Source organism: Hyperolius riggenbachi, chromosome 2 (assembly GCF_040937935.1).
Source record: "Hyperolius riggenbachi isolate aHypRig1 chromosome 2, aHypRig1.pri, whole genome shotgun sequence".
NCBI classification, from domain to species: Eukaryota; Metazoa; Chordata; class Amphibia; order Anura; family Hyperoliidae; genus Hyperolius; species Hyperolius riggenbachi.
In genome coordinates, this window is record NC_090647.1 from 98,330,695 (window position 1) to 98,346,837 (window position 16,143).

General features: G+C 48.8%; 1 protein-coding gene across 1 annotated transcript in view; it reads right to left on the reverse strand.

Moving 5' to 3' along the window:
* The window catches only part of LHFPL6 (LHFPL tetraspan subfamily member 6), a 201,384-nt gene that overhangs the window by 16,566 nt on the left and 168,675 nt on the right, over nucleotides 1–16,143 (reverse strand). Inside the window, exon 3 of the mRNA XM_068267108.1 lies at nucleotides 5,262–5,360. Coding sequence (XP_068123209.1) covers nucleotides 5,262–5,360 — 99 coding nt within the window. The remainder of the gene's footprint in view (nucleotides 1–5,261; nucleotides 5,361–16,143) is intronic.

The window sequence follows — 16,143 nt, forward strand, 5'->3', positions numbered from 1 at the left end:
TTACCAAGAATTAGATTTTTTAAGCTCATTCAGCTTCCTTTTATCCTTTTGGCGCCTCTGTTCTCCTGTATCCTATACATAGATGCACCTGGTTCATTTTGAAAGGTAAGGCTTCAATCCTCGCCACCGCTATGACTATGTAACCCGCCGCACACTCGCCTCCTTACAACTCCAGTCAAATAAAGGAAGCAGCCTAATGCTCAGCAATTACACTATATACCGTATGAGTAGCTGTACATCTCCCCCCTTTTATTTTTAAGTCAGCCTTGCATATTCATCTACAAGTAGCAATTATTGGAATGATTCCCGGGAGTTTTCTTCTCCTGCTTGAATTCATTACTGTTCATCAAGGCTCAGGGGAGATCATTCAAACGCAACACAAAAAAATCAAAGCAGAGTGATTAGTGAGTGTGAAGCTCAGTCAAAATAAAGCAACGTATAAGCAGGTATGGGGAGCAGCGGGAGCTCCCCCCGGAGGAGGTATTTATAGCTGGCCGCGGTGGAAAGAAAAGTCACAGCGCTGCCTGAAGTCAGAGCACATTAAAGAGACCATCATTAAATAATTATGAGGAAAGGCGTTTGAAATGCGGAAGAAACACATTTCACAATTTAAAAGAAACGGTTCTAAAAACAAATCTGACCTTTTCTCTGCCTGGCAGGGGTTGGTTATAAAGGGGGGAAGATAACAAGCCTGTGATATCGCTAACTCTCAATACTGACCTATCCTCTTCATTACCAAAGGATTGGGGTAAAGCGGGGCCATGTTGCTGTGCGTCTGACGCTCTTGGATGCCCCACATGGCAGGATCATTTGGCATCTGTGCTGGAAGCCAATATCTGTCACATCTGATGGAATTGCCCATTAGAGAATATAGATATGTCAGAGCACATCAAGACTATTGCGGGCAGTTATAATAATAAACATTTGTACAGCGCTTTTTCTCCTGTTGGACTGAAAGCACTCAAGAGTTGCAGCCACTAAGGGCGCGCTCAAGAGGCCACCCTGCAGTGTTAGGAAGTCTTGCTCAAGGACTTCTTACTGAATAGGTACTGACCCTAGCAAGGATTTGAACTCTGGTCTCCCATGTCAAAGGCAGAGCCCTTAACCTCCTTGGCGGTTAATTTTTTTTGCCTAATTGGCAAAAATCCTTTTTTTCTTTTGTTTTTGTTTCATATAAAGCTACCAGAGTGGTAGCTACATGAAACACCACTAGAGGGCGCATGTGTCCCTCTAGTGCGATCGTCGCCGGCATCTATAGCAAACAGGGGAACACGTATATAACGCGTTCCCCTGTTTGGCTTCTCCTGTCGCCATGGCGACGATCGGGATGACGTCATGGACGTCAGCCGACGTCCTGACGTCATGCGCACTCGATTCAGCCCATAGCGCTGCCCGGAACTCATTGGTCCGGGCAGCGCAGGGCTCTGGCGGGGGGGGCCCTCTTTCGCCGCTGCGTGCGGCCAATCGCCACAGAGCGGCGGCGATCAAGCTGTGCGCGCGGCTAGCAAAGTGCTGGCTGCTGCGCACAGCACTTTACAGAATAAAAATCGCCCCACCAGGGGCTGAGATCTCCCCCTGCGCGGCATAGCCCGAGCTCAGCTCGGGCTTACCGCCAGGGAGGTTAAAGAGAACCTGTGACAAAAAAAAGTTCCCCTGCAGGGTACTGACCTCGGGAGGGGGAAGCCTCAGGGTCTGAATGAGGCTTCCCCCTCCCCTGTAGCTGCAGGCAGTCCAGCGCTGGCTCCCCCGAAGAGTCCCGGAATCCTCCCTCAACAAGCCTGACAAGCGCTAACTTATTTACCTTTCCTGGCTCCAGCAGGGGCACTGTTGCGGCTTTCCGCACAGAGATAGGCGAAAACAGCCGATCTCCATCTGGTCCGCTCTACTGCGCAGTCGCAGGAGACTTGCGCCTGCACAGTAGAGAGGCCCGACAGCGGTCGGCTATTTCCGCCTATCTCCGAGTGGAGAGCCGATACTGCGCCTGTGCTGGAGCCGGGAAGATAAATATTTACATCCCCGCTGTTCGGGGAGCTTTATCTCCGCCACCATGGGACCGAGGAGGACGAGAGAAGCCTCAATAGGATCCGAAGGCTTCCCCCACCCCAGGTGAGTACCCTCCAGGGGAGGTTTTTCTCAGTACAGGTTTTCTTTAACCTTCCTGGCGGTAAGCCCGAACTGAGTTCGGGCTATGCCGCCGGAAGGCACCGCTCAGGCCCCGCTGGGCCGATTTGCATAATTTTTTTTTTGCTGCACGCAGCTAGCACTTTGCTAGCTGCGTGCAGTGCCCGATCGCCGCCGCTACCCGCCGATCCGCCGCAATTCCTCTCGCCGCGGCCGCCCCCCCCCCCCCCCCAGACCCCGTGCGCTGCCTGGCCAATCAGTGCCAGGCAGCGCTATGGGGCAGATCGGAGTCCCCTCTGACGTCACGACGTCGATGACGTCGGTGACGTCATCCCGCCCGTCGCCATGGCGACGGGGGAAGCCCTCCAGGAGATCCCGTTCTTTGAACGGGATCTCCGGATCTCCGATCGCCGGCGGCGATCGGAGGGGCTTGGGGGATGCTGCTGAGCAGCGGCTATCATGTAGCGAGACTTTGTCTCGCTACATGAAAAAAAAAAAAAAAAATTTAAAAAAAAAGATTTGCTGCCCCCTGGCGATTTTTTTGCAAACCGCCAGGAGGGTTAACCAGTACACTATCCAGCCACTGCCAGTTCACAGTGAAGCTTTATAAAAATGTTCCTAGGAAAATGAAAATGTGGACACATAGGCAGAGACACAGGGTTGTATTTCTAGAAAGGCCACAAAGGCCTGGGCCTTGGGCAGCTTCAGCAAGAGGAGGAACCTGAAAATGAAATAGGGGTTGATACAAATGAAAAAAGAGGCTGCAAATGGGGAGCAACACATGAAAAGGGAAGCTGATGCCCAAGGAAGCTGTTAATAAAAGAGAGGGGCTGCTGTACATGGATGCTACACATGGAAGAGGGGGCTGCACTTGGAATGGGAGGAAAATTGCTGCACATGGGAGGGGAACCCCAACATACTTGGCCAAGGGGTGGAAAAAGTATAAATCTGGCCTTCAGAGATACACACAAACATGTACAAGTTACCCATAAAATGAAGAACTGATTTCTCGCTCAAATGGGAATTAAACTCTTGTTATATTTCTGTACAACCAATCGTTTTGCTCGATTTGCTGTAAAATCTAATATTTTTATTGTATAGTGGATAGCCACCTTTAGGCATACTAGTAGGCGGGTTCCAAATCTCAAAAGTAAACAAAATTGTAAAAAAAATTGCATGCATTTGCATTTTGCATGTGATTGCATTTTCAAAGATGGTGGTAGTCTGAATTTGAAGGAGTCACCCTCTTATCATAAATTGTAAACAATGGTGGAAAAGTAGCTAGGTAATAGTGTTGTACTTTCTATTTATAGTGCTGTGGATGCAATATGGGCAACGGTTTTTTTTTTTTTGTTAGTTTGGTTCCTCTTTAACCACTTGAGGACCGCAGTGTTAAAACCCCCTAAAGACCAGGCCATTTTTCTGTTAATAGGCCACTGCAGCTTTAAGGCCTCGATGCAGGGCCACACAACTCAGCACACAAGTGATTCTCCCCCCCCTTTTCTCCCCACCAACAGAGCTCTCTGTTGGTGGGGTCTGATCGCTCCCCCCCAGTGTTTATTTTTTTTTTATAAAAAAATATATATGTACCTATTTATTTATTTTCTGAAATCCCTTCCTCCCACCAGCCAGCCAATCACGGCGATCGGCTGTCATAGGCTTCACCCTATGAGAGCCGATCACTCTCCTGTGTCCCAAGCCGTGATGCGAGCGCATCGGCGCGTGCGATCTCCTGCTAGCCCCATAGAAATCAACCGCCAATCAGCGCGGAGCAGTCCTGGGGCTGCCGCCGCGTTCACACCAATTGGCGTGGAGTGGTTGGCTAGTGGTTAAAGAGAACCCAAGCCGGCAAAAAAACATTATTAATAATAATATTAAAAATACTACTGGAAAGGAGCTCTCCTCCCTGAGTCCAATGATCCACTCCTCCCGGCCCCACATTGCTCCATTAGTATGCAGGGAAGTTTTTTTTCTTTAAATGGCCGCATCCCCGGGTCATACCGATACAGCGTCTCATCTCTCTCACCTGAGAGAGCAGAGAGTGCGGAGAGAAGGTAAGAGACGTTATGCAGGTGTGCCTTTACTGCAAAGGACGCCGCTCCCCTCTTGGGTTAGTGAGAAGCTGCTATCAGAAGATTTGGTGGTGCAGAGGAGAGAAGGAGGGCAGAGAACGTCATAAAGAGGACACAGAATCATGTCATGGAGTAGGGAACATGCATCTGTGTCATTTGTCCCCCTAAAATCTGCCTCGGGTGCACTTAAAGTCACAGTGACATTTATGCTATCTCTGTACTTATGCCCCTCCCCCAATTTGTTTGTTACTACCCCATTTGTTTGTGTACGAGTGCCATGGAAGATAAGGGCGACATATAGAGCAATACTGTACTAATTATATGTGCTCTACCTGTGTGTAGAGATAATTGTCCATGAGACTGGAATTGAGGTGAGGTCACGCCGACAAGGACTGAGAGAGCTATTCGCTACGCCACCGTGCTGCCCAATTTATCCAAAGCTTTGGGTGGCATTCCATTTTAGTTGGCAAACCAACACACTGAGGCTGGTTTCAGACTGCAGATTGGCAGCAGCACTGCCTCCCGGGTGCCGCACCGCCAAAAACAGGCCTTGGGGAATTACCCAATAATACGCAGTAATCCCCTTCTGGCCGACAGCCAAAAAGGAAGTGACGCTCACTTGAGCTCACTTCCTGTTTCAGAAATCGGGACGTGCACGGAAGTGTATTGTAAAAAATACGCTTCCGCGCATGTGCACCGCACTGCCACCATTTTCAACATCCCAGCGTTGCCATAGACTTGCATGACTTCTGATCTGCCGTATCGCCGCAGCTCTACATGGCAACGTAGGTCTATCTGAGCATCTGGAACGCGGCAAAAACATCACTTCCGTCGCATCGTGCTGTACCACGACTGTATGAAAGGCACCATAGACTTTCATTGCCCTGTGGTGGGGTGCGGTAAAATTACCACACAGTACAGGGTGAAAGGGCGCTGAAGGATATCCAAGAGTTACCGGTCTGTGCAGCAGAAGCAGGGTAATAACTTTTCTATGACATTTCTCTAATGAAAAGTCCAGGAAATAAATATGAACATTTTACATTTTAAACTTCACAAATGTATACTTACCCAATTCAAACTGCGCCGAGAGATTTCCACACGTCTGCCGGACTTCCTCACTGCTCCAGCCCAGAGGATAGAGAGCACAGCCCGATCCAATCAGCAGTCCTGCAAATAAAACAAATATTTACATCAGTGTGGGATGGACTCATATATTCTGGGGTGAGTAGAGATCAGATTACAGCAATGCAAAACCATCCTACTGTTGATAATTAGCTCAGATAATGGCTTCTATAACTGGCCATACACCGGATGACAGCAGCCCAATACAGCAAGTAATCAGTTACTCCCAGACTCGTTCCCGGCGGCTATTACAGGGAATCGATTGGTGAATGGGAACATGTGTTTCCCGAACCAACCAAAGCACCTGTGAATAAATCATAAGGCATGTTGATTAATAAAGTAGTAAAAGATAAGATTGTAAACTTCCTAGTAACTTCCAGGACAGTGTACAGCGTCATCTAGTGGCCTAAAAGTAATATTAAAGTAAGAAAAAATAAATAAATATAATAGTTATTAAAACCCTATTAACCCCCCTCCCCTGTAGCTAAAAACATAAACATGTACAAAAAAATAAATAAAAATAACAGTTTTAAAAAAATACATACATAGTTACTTAGTAACCGAGTTACCTTGGAGTCTGAGTTTTTTAATATGTCCATAATGAGGGCATATTATTGTTATTTTAGCAAATAACAGTAGCAAATAACATAAAGGTTTGTAATTATTGATAGAGTACAAACAGAGAAAAACACTTATTTCCAAATAATATATGTACTACGAACATAATTTAAATGTTGTGATAGCCAGGACAACTGGGCAAATAAAATGTGTGGATTTTATCTATAGTAGCATTGTTTATTGCAAACTATAATGGATGGAATTGGAGAAATTCTATTTTTTCGGTTTTTTCTCGTATTTCCCTACAAAATGCATAGAAAATAAAGTAATTGCTGAAAACAAGTATCACCCCCAAAATCCTAATTTGTGGTGAAAAAAAAACAAGATATAGATCAATTAGGTGTTATAAGTAGTGATAAAGTTATTAGTAAATGAATGGTAGGATCACCGACATGGGAAAATTGCTTCTGTCCTTAAAGGACACATCCGAGCTATATGAAAATAAAAAAAATCCTCTTACCTGGAGCTTCCTCCAGCCACTGCCAGCCGTCCTGTGTCCTCGCCACAGCTCCATTCACTGCCGGTGGCCCGAGGTCCCCTCTAGCGCAGGATGACCACTGCGCCTGTACACCCGGCTCTCAGAGTCGCACTGACATCATCCGGACTGTACTGTGCAGGTGCAGTAGTTCTGCACCTGCGCTGTACAGTCCGGATGACGTCAGTGCAACCAGTGAGCCGCACGCTGGAGCGCAGGAGAAGCCGACCCGGAAGCCAACTTGGCGAGGTCAGCAGCTCTACCGGAGGGGCCCGGGAGCCACCAGAGCTGCGGCGAGGGCACAGGATGGATACAGGGGGCTGGAGGAAGCCCCAGGTAAGTGGATTTTTTATTTTTCAAGTGCTCGAACCTTCCCTTTATGGGGAAAACACCCACGGGCTGAGGTGGTTAAAGTAAACCTGAGATGGTGAGGTAGAGAAAATGTATGCATACCCAGGGCTGCTTCCAGCCCCTCCAGGCTGATCGCTCCCTCGCCGTCCTGCCTGCTGCCTGGATGGTCTTGTATCTGGCCCCGAAAGTCCTCCGGTCTGGGGCGTTCTGCATATGTGTGTTCCAGCCACATTCACCCCGGTCACCGGAGTTCCTGAATGCTCCACCCCAGAGTACTACTACGCAGGTGCAGAACTCTCCCGACAAAGGTGAATTGCGTGTGTGTGGCCAGACTGGGCCTGCGCCGACTGGAGGACTTTCGGGCCAGATTCCAGGCGGAGGAGGACGGCAAGGGAGCGATCAGCTTGGAAGGGGCTGGAGGAAGCCCCAGGTATGTATACATCTTCTATCCCTTGCCATCTCAGGTACACTTTAAAGCCCCTTTTCCCTGGATGGTTGAACGCGATTGTCAGGCAGTTCAAGCTCCCAACTGCCAGCCACGGGCATAGCCGCATTTGTAATACCACCTACTGTATATTACTATTTGACACATGGTAGTGCTGCAAAAAAAACAACAACTTGTCCTGAGCAAAACCACAACTGCGAGGTCACTTTTGCAACACCTGTGCCCAGTGCTAATAAGTGCCCAGCCAGTGCACGGGATCAGCTGACAGTGAATTCACTGCCTTCTGTCTCCCATGGAATAAGGACCTAAAATACAAGGCAAATGAGCAAGAATTGTGAAACAACCTGTAGTACTTTCTATATAATCACAAGAAACCAGTTAAGTTAGAGTGTGGGCCTGTAAAAATGTATTGTCACCTAGTAAACACAGATGGTGTTAATTCTTTTTACATGGGTCTTCAGCAGATGGACACCAGCCAAGGCAACAGAATGCCTCAATCACTATCCTTGCCCAGGGAAGACGGGATACTTAAGATGCCCAGAATGCCACTAAAAGACGTGCCATCCAAACAGCAGCATCTGTTATGTGTCATCCCTGCAAAACAAGAGCTCCTGAGCACCTCACACAGCACATGCCTGATCACACAATACCACAATCACCGCTCTACTGGCATACCTCACACAGCACATGCCTGATCACACAACACCACAATCACCGCTCTACTGGCATACCTTCCACAGCACATGCCTGATCACACAACACCACAATCACCGCTCTACTGGCATACCTCACACAGCACATGCCTGATCACACAATACCACAATCACCGCTCTACTGGCATACCTCACACAGCACATGCCTGATCACACAACACCACAATCACCGCTCTACTGGCATACCTCACACAGCACATGCCTGATCACACAACACCACAATCACCGCTCTACTGGCATACCTCACACAGCACACGCCTGATCACACAACACCACAATCACCTCTCTACTGGCATACCTCACACAGCACATGCCTGATCACACAACACCACAATCACCGCTCTACTGGCATACCTCACACAGCACATGCCTGATCACATAACACCACAATCACCGCTCTACTGGCATACCTTCCACAGCACATGCCTGATCACACAACACCACAATCACCGCTCTACTGGCATACCTTCCACAGCACATGCCTGATCACACAACACCACAATCACCGCTCTACTGGCATACCTCACACAGCACATGCCTGATCACACAACATCACAATCACCGCTCTACTGGCATACCTCACACAGCACATGCCTGATCACACAACACCACAATCACCGCTCTACTGGCATACCTCACACAGCACATGCCTGATCACACAACACCACAATCACCGCTCTACTGGCATACCTCACACAGCACATGCCTGATCACACAACACCACAATCACCGCTCTACTGGCATACCTCACACAGCACACGCCTGATCACACAACACCACAATCACCGCTCTTATGGCATACCTTCCACAGCATATGCCTGATCACACAACACCACAATCACCGCTCTACTGGCATACCTCACACAGCACATGCCTGATCACACAACACCACAATCACCGCTCTACTGGCATACCTCACACAGCACACGCCTGATCACACAACACCACAATCACCTCTCTACTGGCATACCTCACACAGCACATGCCTGATCACACAACACCACAATCACCGCTCTACTGGCATACCTCACACAGCACATGCCTGATCACACAACACCACAATCACCGCTCTACTGGCATACCTTCCACAGCACATGCCTGATCACACAACACCACAATCACCGCTCTACTGGCATACCTTCCACAGCACATGCCTGATCACACAACACCACAATCACCGCTCTACTGGCATACCTCACACAGCACATGCCTGATCACACAACATCACAATCACCGCTCTACTGGCATACCTCACACAGCACATGCCTGATCACACAACACCTCAATCACCGCTCTACTGGCATACCTCACACAGCACATGCCTGATCACACAACACCACAATCACCGCTCTACTGGCATACCTCACACGTAGCACATGCCTGATCACACAACATCACAATCACCGCTCTACTGGCATACTTCACACAGCACACGCCTGATCACACAACATCACAATCACCGCTCTACTGGCATACCTCACACAGCACATGCCTGATCACACAACACCACAATCACCGCTCTACTGGCATACCTCACACAGCACATGCCTGATCACACAACACCACAATCACGGCTCTACTGGCATACCTTCCACAGTACATGCCTGATCACACAACACCACAATCACCGCTCTACTGGCATACCTCACACAGCACACGCCTGATCACACAACACCACAATCACCGCTCTACTGGCATACCTTCCACAGCATATGCCTGATCACACAACACCACAATCACCGCTCTACTGGCATACCTCACACAGCACATGCCTGATCACACAACACCACAATCACCGCTCTACTGGCATACCTTCCACAGCATATGCCTGATCACACAACACCACAATCACCGCTCTACTGGCATACCTCACACAGCACATGCCTGATCACACAACACCACAATCACCGCTCTACTGGCATACCTCACACAGCACATGCCTGATCACACAACACCACAATCACTGCTCTACTGGCATACCTTCCACAGCACATGCCTGATCACACAACACCACAATCACCGCTCTACTGGCATACCTCACACAGCACATGCCTGATCACACAACACCTCAATCACCGCTCTACTGGCATACCTCACACAGCACATGCCTGATCACACAACACCACAATCACCGCTCTACTGGCATACCTCACACAGCACATGCCTGATCACACAACACCTCAATCACCGCTCTACTGGCATACCTCACACAGCACACGCCTGATCACACAACACCACAATCACCTCTCTACTGGCATACCTCACACAGCACATGCCTGATCACACAACACCACAATCACCGCTCTACTGGCATACCTCACACAGCACATGCCTGATCACATAACATCACAATCACCGCTCTACTGGCATACCTCACACAGCACATGCCTGATCACACAACACCACAATCACCGCTCTACTGGCATACCTCACACAGCACATGCCTGATCACATAACATCACAATCACCGCTCTACTGGCATACCTCACACAGCACATGCCTGATCACACAACACCACAATCACCGCTCTACTGGCATACCTCACACAGCACATGCCTGATCACACAACACCACAATCACCGCTCTACTGGCATACCTCACACAGCACACGCCTGATCACACAACACCACAATCACCTCTCTACTGGCATACCTCACACAGCACATGCCTGATCACACAACACCACAATCACCGCTCTACTGGCATACCTCACACAGCACATGCCTGATCACACAACACCACAATCACCGCTCTACTGGCATACCTTCCACAGCACATGCCTGATCACACAGCACCACAATCACCGCTCTACTGGCATACCTTCCACAGCACATGCCTGATCACACAACACCACAATCACCGCTCTACTGGCATACCTCACACAGCACATGCCTGATCACACAACATCACAATCACCTCTCTACTGGCATACCTCACACAGCACATGCCTGATCACACAACACCACAATCACCGCTCTACTGGCATACCTCACACAGCACATGCCTGATCACACAACACCACAATCACCGCTCTACTGGCATACCTTCCACGGGCACATGCCTGATCACACAACACCACAATCACCGCTCTACTGGCATACCTCACACAGCACATGCCTGATCACACAACACCACAATCACCGCTCTACTGGCATACTTCACACAGCACATGCCTGATCACACAACACCTCAATCACCGCTCTACTGGCATACCTCACACAGCACACGCCTGATCACACAACACCACAATCACCGCTCTACTGGCATACCTCACACGTAGCACATGCCTGATCACACAACATCACAATCACCGCTCTACTGGCATACCTCACACAGCACACGCCTGATCACACAACATCACAATCACCGCTCTACTGGCATACCTCACACAGCACATGCCTGATCACACAACACCACAATCACCGCTCTACTGGCATACCTCACACAGCACATGCCTGATCACACAACACCACAATCACGGTTCTACTGGCATACCTTCCACAGTACATGCCTGATTACACAACACCACAATCACCGCTCTACTGGCATACCTCACACAGCACACGCCTGATCACACAACACCACAATCACCGCTCTACTGGCATACCTTCCACAGCATATGCCTGATCACACAACACCACAATCACCGCTCTACTGGCATACCTCACACAGCACATGCCTGATCACACAACACCACAATCACCGCTCTACTGGCATACCTTCCACAGCATATGCCTGATCACACAACACCACAATCACCGCTCTACTGGCATACCTCACACAGCACATGCCTGATCACACAACACCACAATCACCGCTCTACTGGCATACCTCACACAGCACATGCCTGATCACACAATACCACAATCACCGCTCTACTGGCATACCTCACACAGCACATGCCTGATCACACACCACCACAATCACCGCTCTACTGGCATACCTTCCACAGTACATGCCTGATCACACAACACCACAATCACCGCTCTACTGGCATACCTCACACAGCACACGCCTGATCACACAACACCACAATCACCGCTCTACTGGCATACCTTCCACAGCATATGCCTGATCACACAACACCACAATCACCGCTCTACTGGCATACCTCACACAGCACATGCCTGATCACACAACACCACAATCACCGCTCTACTGGCATACCTCACACAGCACATGCCTGATCACACAACACCACAATCACTGCTCTACTGGCATACCTTCCACAGCACATGCCTGATCACACAACACCACAATCACCGCTCTACTGGCATACCTCACACAGCACATGCCTGATCACACAACACCTCAATCACCGCTCTACTGGCATACCTCACACAGCACATGCCTGATCACACAACACCACAATCACTGCTCTACTGGCATACCTCACACAGCACATGCCTGATCACACAACACCACAATCACCGCTCTACTGGCATACCTCACACAGCACATGCCTGATCACACAACACCACAATCACCGCTCTACTGGCATACCTCACACAGCACATGCCTGATCACACAACACCACAATCACCGCTCTACTGGCATACCTCACACAGCACACGCCTGATCACACAACACCACAATCACCGCTCTACTGGCATACCTTCCACAGCACATGCCTGATCACACAACACCACAGTCACCGCTCTACTGGCATACCTCACACAGCACATGCCTGATCACACAACACCACAATCACCGCTCTACTGGCATACCTCACACAGCACATGCCTGATCACACAATACCACAATCACAGCTTCAGTGTCAGCCAAGTGCGAAAGGCATCACCTAATGAGGTGTGCGGAGCTAAGCTTCACCACACACCACACATCAAAGACCAATTATGTCATTACAGCAGTTTTGTGTACATAGAAAATAGCTGCACCATGAGATAAGAAATCAAATAAAATCATCTCTCAATCTTTTTTTTTCCAGCCTGGAGGAAATTCAGTTGTCTTCTGGCGTTCTAAAAACAAGAATGAAAATAACTATCTGACTTCCATCACAGGCTCCTGTACGTTATGCAGAGCAGCAGAAGAGTGTAATACATTACTTGCTCCACCACTCACTTGGGACAAAACTAAAGATTTTAAAATTGTCCTGACCTCCATAAACCCTGACTTGGGCCCACTTAAAGAACAAGCGACACCCATGCTAACCTAGAAATACAAAACACATATATATGTAGATAAATACTACTTCTACTTGTAACAGATGTATTGTACTATCCACGTACTGATTCCTGTGAATTTTATAAAGGAAAAGCAGAAAATCCTATTCTAGGCAGTGGCCATCTTGCCAAGCTAATGCTGACATCATATCCTCCCTGACTCTTGTTTCCCCCACTCCCTTCTCTTGCTCATTGTGTATTCATTAGCTGCCCTCCTCCTAAAGCAGGGGTCTCAAACTCAATTTACCTGGGGGGCCGCAGGAGGCAAAGTCAGGATGAGGCTGGGCCGCATAAGGAATTTCACAATCGCGGCGCATCGCCGCCTCTGCCCGCCCCTCTCACTCTTCCTTCACAGAGAGGGGCGGGGAGAGGTGGCGATCCGTGCGGCGATTTACATCAGGAGGGGCAGAGCATTCAGCTCTGCCCCTTCCAGGAAATGCCGGCGGATTGCCCCTGGGCAATTTGGGGGCTCTGCAGCCCTCGTTTAGCAGCGGGGATGCGGCGGATTACTTGGGAGCACTGGAGTGAACTATATGGAAGCTTTTGCCGGCGAGGGCCACAAAATATTGTATCGAGGGCCGCAAATGGCCCGTGGGCCGCAAGTTTGAGACCCCTGTCCTAGAGTCTTCAGACACTGCCACTGAGGTGTATACTAACAACTGCACTGTCTTATCCTCCAATCGCTGAGTCAGCTCAGCCTTGCTTGTAAACACAAGTAATGAGAGGGTGTTTCTGATAAGCAGCTAGGCAGGGAAATAAATGGAAGATGAGGAATATATTATAGATAAAAAGAACTCCCAGCATTCAACTCTTTGGCACTGTTTGGCACTAGGGCCAGTTCTCATAAAGTATGTGATAACTCCAAACCATAACAGCAGAAAAAGTTTTGCAAGTTTTGAATGCAGGATTAGCATCTTTATCACTTAATACACTCAGACCAGTTGCTGTTGAAATGTGATTTTTATGGTGACAATACCGCTTTAAAGAACCTGTGGTCCTGAGCAATTACCTAGGCTAGTCCTGTGGAATTCCTGGCCCTGCTGCTGACACACTGTCATGATTCTGTCACAGTCATAGCAGATAATATCAGCCATTAATCTTCTTTACTTTGCTCCAGAGCTGAGTATAAAAGGTGGTTAATTGCTCCTTTGGGGGATTTTTTTCTTCCCCATTCTGGGCAAACCTGTCAGATTAATCTTATAATAATCTCCTAGAAATCTCCGGCAGTAACACAAAAGAGCAGTTTTATCTCCCGGACTTTTTTTTTTTTAATCTCAGAGAACAATTAGTAATAGTGATGGTACACTGTAACGGTTGGTGTCAGCACACAGAGAGTATCTGATTATTGATGATCTGCAGTATCACCAACAATACAGATGTATACCTGATTATTAGTGATCTGCAGAATCACCAATAATACAAGTATGGCTAACCTCTGGACACCTAATAAAGTGTAAGTGTTTGGGTGCAACCGTAACTTCAATGGTAATGAGACCTCACCAGAGGGGCTGGTGAGGTATAAACAGTACACTGAGCGTGTACTAACGTATAACCTCCAGCAAGCTGGAGAGACAAAACTGAAGAGGCTGAATCTCGGAGCGGGTGATTCAGACTATACTGCAGGTAATTAAGGCTAAACTATAGCCTAACAGAGCTGCTGAACCAGCGGAGCTGGCGCAGTAACACCTCACCAGTGGCGAGGGCCCACTGGCGAGTAGAATGGTCAGACAGGCAAGGCTCGGCAACAGAGAGGTAAGTATCGGTACAGAATCGTGAGACAAGAGAGTAAACGGTAATCAGGCAGAGGTTCAGCAACAGGTAGGCAGATAGGCGAAGGTACAGGATCAGAAGGCAGGATCAGAGTCAGAAGGAATAGCTAAGAGTCATAGACATGAGATCAAACAGTAAGCAATATCCTAGTCTTGGTGTGAAATCCGTAGCATCAACTCCAGGGAACTAGTCTAAACAAATAACAATAAACAGATAACAGTCTCCTAGTCTTGGTGTGAAATCCGTAGCATCAACACCAGGGAACTAGCCTAAGGTCTGAGCGCTAACACGCAAGCATTCACGACAACAGACAAAGTAGCAATGCAGCCCGGAGGCTTATGAAGCAGAGGAGACCTCACAGGCACGCCCCCCTCTCATCAGCCAATCCTGGGCGCCGTGGGTCACCCCTGACGTCAGCCGACCAGCAGGTCAGCTGACGGGCTTCCTCCCCGCATAAAGGTCCCATCTATGCGCGCGCCTTCGCACTATGGCAGCCCCCTGCACGGGAGAACGTTCCGTCCTCGGCGTCCTGGACACTGAACGGATGGATGGCCGCATGGAGGCAGCTGCGGCGGCGGTGCTGTCCTTCGCAGCTGCCTCGTTATTTACATACACACACTGGATTAAAGGGGAACTGAAGTAAGAGGTATACGGAGGCTGCCATATTTATTTCCTTTTACTCAATACCAGTTGCCTAGCAGCCCTGCTGATCCTCTGCCTCTAATACTATTAGCCATAGCCCCTGAACAAGCATGCAGCAGATCAGGTGTTTCAGACTTTAAAGTCAGATCTGACAACACTAGCTGCATGCTTGTTTCTGGTGTTATTCAGATACTACTGCAGAGAAATAGACCAGCAGGGCTGCCAGGCAACTGGTATTGATTAAAAGGAAATTAACATGGCAGCCTCCGTATACCTCTTACTTCAATTACCCTTTAAGGCAGCCGCTACAGACCGCCTCTTCTCACTCGAGTGCAACATTATTGTTGTCTCCCTCCACCCCCTTCATCATGTGCCACACATCGTCCCTCTACCTCCCCCCATAGTGACATGTCTGCACAGCTTTGGCCACAACCCCTCTCCCAAGTGATCAAGTCCCAATCTCTGCTTGGTTACTCTGTAATCTCTGCTGGGTGACAGTAATCTAAAGTGTACAAGGCTTTATGAATCCACCATGAAAGATCACTGAATGTCCCACATGAACGACTGCTTTTATCCAGGGCCTTCAGCTTGCCCACTGCTCATTATTCCACCTCACCACAGAACAGAACAG